Source organism: Schistosoma mansoni, chromosome 1, assembly GCF_000237925.1.
Source record: "Schistosoma mansoni strain Puerto Rico chromosome 1, complete genome".
In the NCBI taxonomy this organism is placed as follows: Eukaryota; Metazoa; Platyhelminthes; class Trematoda; order Strigeidida; family Schistosomatidae; genus Schistosoma; species Schistosoma mansoni.
In genome coordinates, this window is record NC_031495.1 from 35858845 (window position 1) to 35864844 (window position 6000).

General features: G+C 41.3%; 1 protein-coding gene across 1 annotated transcript in view; it reads right to left on the bottom strand.

Moving 5' to 3' along the window:
- Positions 1-6000, bottom strand: part of Smp_154620 (hypothetical protein) — a gene marked incomplete at both ends in the record, with an annotated part of 52128 nt that overhangs the window by 42096 nt on the left and 4032 nt on the right. The window contains one exon of the mRNA XM_018794237.1: positions 89-215. Coding sequence (XP_018648670.1) covers positions 89-215 — 127 coding nt within the window. The remainder of the gene's footprint in view (positions 1-88; positions 216-6000) is intronic.

The following is a 6000-nucleotide window of genomic DNA, read 5'->3' on the forward strand; positions in this document are numbered from 1 at the left end:
ATTCAAACTGACATTTGACAGTAAATAAAACACATTATAAACTATTTGGTTAAAAAAATTGGAAAGAAGGTGAACAGCTATGACTTACTGCAATTGCAAGTTTCGTATGATCATTTGGGTGCCAAGCAAGTCCAGAGCATCCTAACTTTGAAGGTAAGGAAAATCCACTGTACTGTGAAGGATGTTTCAATGGGCATATTACAAGTTCATCAGTTCTACATAATAAATAAAAACAAAAACAACAAACCATACATGTACAACCTTACTAAAGTTATACGAATTTGTCATAGTTTAAACATGATTTGAACAATAATGTTAAATTAGCAAAAAGTAATCCAAATTCTCATTCTATACTTATTTATACATTACCACTATCCATTTAATACCACGATATAATTTTAAACAATTGCGAAACAAGTGTACTCATTCGTTGGGCATTGAAAATCTTTCTTTAAATGTTACTTTATATCACGATTAGTGAATAAAAGAATTAAATTTGTCAGCAGATAATTTAGTCCTAGCACACTGTCTTATATTAAAGCTTGAAAACAACCAATTTATTTCGACCATCGATCGATTTAACCAGAACAAAAGATAAATAGACGACACTTTTACAACGAAAATATTGACTTAATTGACATTTTGAGTTTTTTCAATACATGCTATACTTTCCTAGACTTCATCTTAGAAAATGAAGTAGGTCATTTTATCTCACTTCACAATATGCTTCTGATAAAGGGTGGTGAAACCTTAGAAAGGTTCATTTACAGAAAACAAACATGGAATGCCCGACTAACCAACTTCTATGTTCCATTAGGCAGAAAAAGTAATCTTATTCATTTCTCATGTTACCGAATACATACAATTTGTAGTACTAGATGCACTGAAAAACTTGAGTTTCTCAGAAAAACTGGCTGAAAACGGTTAACCAAGCCGTTTTGTAGAGAACATGAAAGAAATTAGAAGCAAAGAAACCGGAAATCCTGTTCCAAAAAATATTTTTGTATGAATCCGGAATTTAAGGGTGACCGAAATTCTGGTGTATTTAAAAATCGGTTGTCGATAGCTATGCAGCAAAGCTGAAACTAACGTTTGCTAGTAGAAATTTGTCTACCGTATCTGTAAAGGTTAAGTTCCTTCATCTAATTGCCCCTATGTGCATCCACCAGTTCACCTGTTCTTGTGGAGCAAAATACGTAGGCTGTAGCCAGCACTTGCTTTTAACTCAGATATGATAACATGTTCCAGTGTGATTCTATAAAGGTGAGAGAAAAGAGTTAGGAATACTGTTCAGGAATATTTAATCTTTAGTGGCCCTATATTTAAATACCAATTAAACTGGACAATTATGTTATCGACGGGCTCACCACTACTAGTGTGGCCCTTTATCTGACTTCAACTAAATCATATTATGATTGCAATCGAAATATACATCCCAGATACCCTCGTATACATTCACTGAATTCACTCGCGTCAGTGAATAACGGAATTAAATGAATCAAATGAGAGAAAGGGTTTCGAATACGTATACTTCATACAATTATTGATCCAGACAGATGATCAGAGAAATGAAGCGGAGAAAGCGAAGAGAAACGAAGTGACACTCAGAAGAGAAGGCAAATGAGCCAATCCAATTTTGATCAAACGGGATTCAATATTTATATTCAGATAAAAATAAATTACAAACACATGATGGATAAGGTAACTAATTAACACATAAACGATCATTTTAAAAAACAGTCAGTATTAATAAGCGAATAAATGACGTCAAAATGTAGCTTGAGAAGAATGAATGTCTAGACGCTAGAACAGCTTATGTTGACTTGACATAGTACCAGCCCACTACAAATCGATTCTAGTGACGCCACTGATCCACAGGTTGATCTTTAGGTTGCTTATAATTCGTCCAAACCTACCAAGATTTCTTCGTTTACAACTCCTTAAAACAACAGAAACTCTTGCCTCCCATGAAATGCAGCCAGAACAATGTGAACAAAAATAACACGTCCTGTCCTTAAATTTACTATGCCCTTGAACCATTATTATTATTAGCTTGTACAAGCTAGCGGCCGTCTGAAATCAGTAGCTAAGTAAATATTGCGAAGTCGTTTGAAGCAAACGGCAATGGGTTCGAGTCCCGGAGTCAACATCAACTCTGAGATGCAGGTACATCCAGCTGAAGAGTCCCAAATAGGATGAAAAGCGTATCCTGGATTCCACTAATAGCCACTGTCCATCTCTGCTTATAGTGCTTGTGATTTAAGGCAAAACTGAGGCAATCTGAACAGGATGCACATATGCCAATAAGAGACTGATCAATTGCAGTCCTAAACATCAATGAAGAGATTCAAACAAACAATACAAAAGTGAATTGTCATTACTGTCATTACATTTTTCATTTGGTATTTGAAAATACTCCCCTCTCTCTTTAATTATTTCTCACATCCTCATGACTCAATTCATAATTGTTTCCGACATCATTTCACTTAACCCCTCTATTACCTTTAATTATTGTAACAAAGACATTTTAATTATCCTATCCCATTCATATTATAATCCACTGCTATTATATTTAGGAGAACGACTTATTTTCATGTGCAAGCATCTGAGTATTTTCGAACTTTAAACAAAAAAGATTTCAATAATCTAACTGTTGATATATCTAACAAATCTTATTGACACATACGAAGTCGGAAATTGAAGTTGACTTGAGACAAAGACAGTCGCACCACAGAATAATTCAACTCATTATGATAAGACGTAGTATTTGTAGGGGGATTTCTTTTTAGTGGAAGATTTCAACTAAATGTTTTCAAGTAGTAACCTTCACTAATTTATAAGATTTTCACCATCGAGCATTAGAACATGATATTTATCGTATTTAGCACAACTCAGCAAATTCCTTTGTATAAAAATATATACAGACACATGACTAACAGACAGGACGCAGATTTTTAATGAGACCCCAGGTTATTTGTTTTTGCGTCAATGTTTGTTATTGGGTCGTATTAGAACGACAACACAATATTGCGAAGTAGTGAACTTCATTATTAAAAAGCTACTTTTTCTTTATATTCAGTATACACAAACTAAAATATTATTATTTATTTATTTAATCACATATATATTGGTACAAAGGACACCGGATACATATGCGCCACACAAAATAATGAGAATGGGAGGAGAAGGAAGAAGATGCGTATATATAAAGGAAGGAAAAAAGAAAAGGAGAAGAGTAATGATGGGGAGGACTGAAATGTACAACCAGAAGAGCTCTCTCAGTTAGGAAAGTTATAGCCACTCTTTATGAAGAAAGTAGAAGAAGGTTACAGCAGGATCGCCACTGGCTTCTATTCTGAGCCATATCTGATAACGTCTCTAGCCACTGTGTTGCACCATCTCTCGGACCCCAGCCAGGGAGTCGTGAAGGACCAACAGAAGCTAGCCCTTCGCAGCTTTCTTTCATACCACGACACCATGTCATACACTGACCTCCTCTCCGCTTTTTCCAACCAGTCCCAGAGTCGGCAAATAATGCACGACGTGGAAGCCTCTGGGACGACATTCGTAGAACATGTCCAAGCCACCGAAGTCGATGTTTCAAGATGGTGACACCAATTGAATTATCGTCTCTGCGCCCGAACACACGATGCCGAACCTCCGCGTTACTAACATGGTGTTGCCACTGGATGTCAGCAATCCTTCGGAGACAACGATGATCGAACACAGAGAGTCGTCTAACATCCTCAACTCGGAGAGGCCAGGTTTCACAAGCATAGAGCAAAACTGCTCTCACCGACAAGTTGTAGATCCGACCTTTTACAGCCAGACTAACATCACGAAGGCGCCAAAGATGGCCCAGATTGGCATAAGCCGCTCTGGCTTTCATTATACGTGCATCAATCTCATCACTCACGCCACCACCAGCCATTATGTAGCTACCTAGATACACGAACTTCTCAACTACTTCAATCCGCTCACCATCTAGGGTGAGTACAGGATTAGAATCCTGCCAGTCTTGTAAGAGTACCTTGCACTTGTAGGGTGCAAAGCACATGCCGTACCTGCGGACACTGATTGCCAACTGATTAAGTGCGGATTGCATGCCTTGGGCATTATTGCACAGTAACACAATATCATCCGCATACTCAAGGTCGAGAAGTCGTTCTCCAGGCAGCAGATCCACACCGCCATTACTTACATCCACCAGAGCTGTTTCCAGAATGTCGTCGATGGCAAAGTTGAAGAGGAATGGTGAGATTAGGCAACCCTGCCTAACCCCACTGCTCGAATGGAACAAGGGAGAAAGGTGGTTGTATGCCCTCACTCTGTCTAAGGTGTTCGTATACAGGGCCTTTAAGATGTTAATGAACTTCTCAGGCACACCCTTCTTCAATAGACAATCCCAGAGAACAGTCCTGTCCAACGAATCGAAGGCAGCCCTGATATCAAGAAACACTACGATTGTTGGCCTGCGATAAGTATGACGGTGTTCTAACATTTGGCGGAGGGTGAAGATGTGATCAATGCATCCTCGACCAGAACGAAAACCAGCCTGCTCCTCGCGAGTCAATCGTTCTCGGGTTTTAAACAACCTACGAAGAATGACAGAAGCCAATAGTTTGGACGCAGTCGGAAGTAGACTTATCCCCCGATAGTTATTACAGGAACAACGTGAACCCTTTTTAAAGATAGGGACGACTATTGACTCATTCCATGATGTTGGAACACTTTCTTGCTCCCAAACCTTTGCAAACAACACAGTCAATTCCTTAGTCAGAAAGTCGCCACCATCTTTAAAAAGAGCCGGAGGTAAGTCATCTGGGCCAGGTGATTTGTAGCGCTTCAAGAGTTGGAGTTCCTTGCGGACTTCCGCCTCGTTTGGTGGATCAGTCGTCACCGGCCATGGGGGGCAGGACAAACTGGTTGATGTTGCCGGAGCAGCAGGCCAGTCGAACTGCCCTTCGAAAAATTCCGCCCATCGTCCAAGACGTCGGGAGATGTTAGTGATTGGCATCCCATCATCCTCGTACATTGTTTCACTCACACCAGACTTCTTGCTGCCAGTGGCTCGGATGAGTTGGAAGAGCTTCCGGCAGTTACCAGATGCAGCTGCTGCTTCCATCTCATTAGCACGCTCCGACCACCAGGCTTCCCGGTCCTTACGCAAGCTTTGCCCAATTTCATTACGTAACAGCCTTCGTTTGTGGTCAAACTCACGGTCACCCGGAGTAGACCGACGGGCTTCGATCAGTTGTAAGGAGCCAGAAGAAACCCAGTGCTTGTAAGCGGGACGTTTCGCGAAGCCGCAAGCGGCTTTACTCGCCATTTTCATGGCGTCGTGAAGATGCAACCAATGCTCATCTATACTTTTCGGTGGGGTGGTAGCTAGACTAGAGGCTAGCTCCGCTCGATACTTACTTGCAACAGAAGTTGCAGCCAGTTTGCTAATATCAATCCGTTGGTGGTGGTCAATCCTTCGGCCACTGAAAAGTAAGGTGAGATTGGCGCAGACCAGGGCATGATCAGACTCCAGATAGGTACTCCAAAAGGAGCGGCAGTCTTGTACACAACCACGCCAGCGGTAGCTGATCGCGATGTGATCAATCTGAGTCCAGGCTTGGGATGCAGAGGGAGGACGCCAGGTAGCACACCGGCGATGACTGTGCCGGAAGTTAGTGCTGGCCAGAAACAGGTTGTGGTCTGTGCACAGTTGCAGCAAACGGTCCCCGTTATCTGTCCTGCGACCAACAAGTCCCCATCGGCCACCTAGACGACTCTCTTCTGTGCCTAGACGCCCGACCTGTGCATTCAAGTCTCCGGCTAGTACTACAATATCTGTCGAACGCGCTTTCTGGAGAAGAACCTGTTAATCTGATAGGTAAAGACTACATCCCTATGAATTGCATCTCGGGCTGCAATACTGTCGGGAGCTATAGGCTGGAGATGACGAAAAGACACCGTAACTGACGCCGGTTTCTTCTCAATTTGATGGAACTT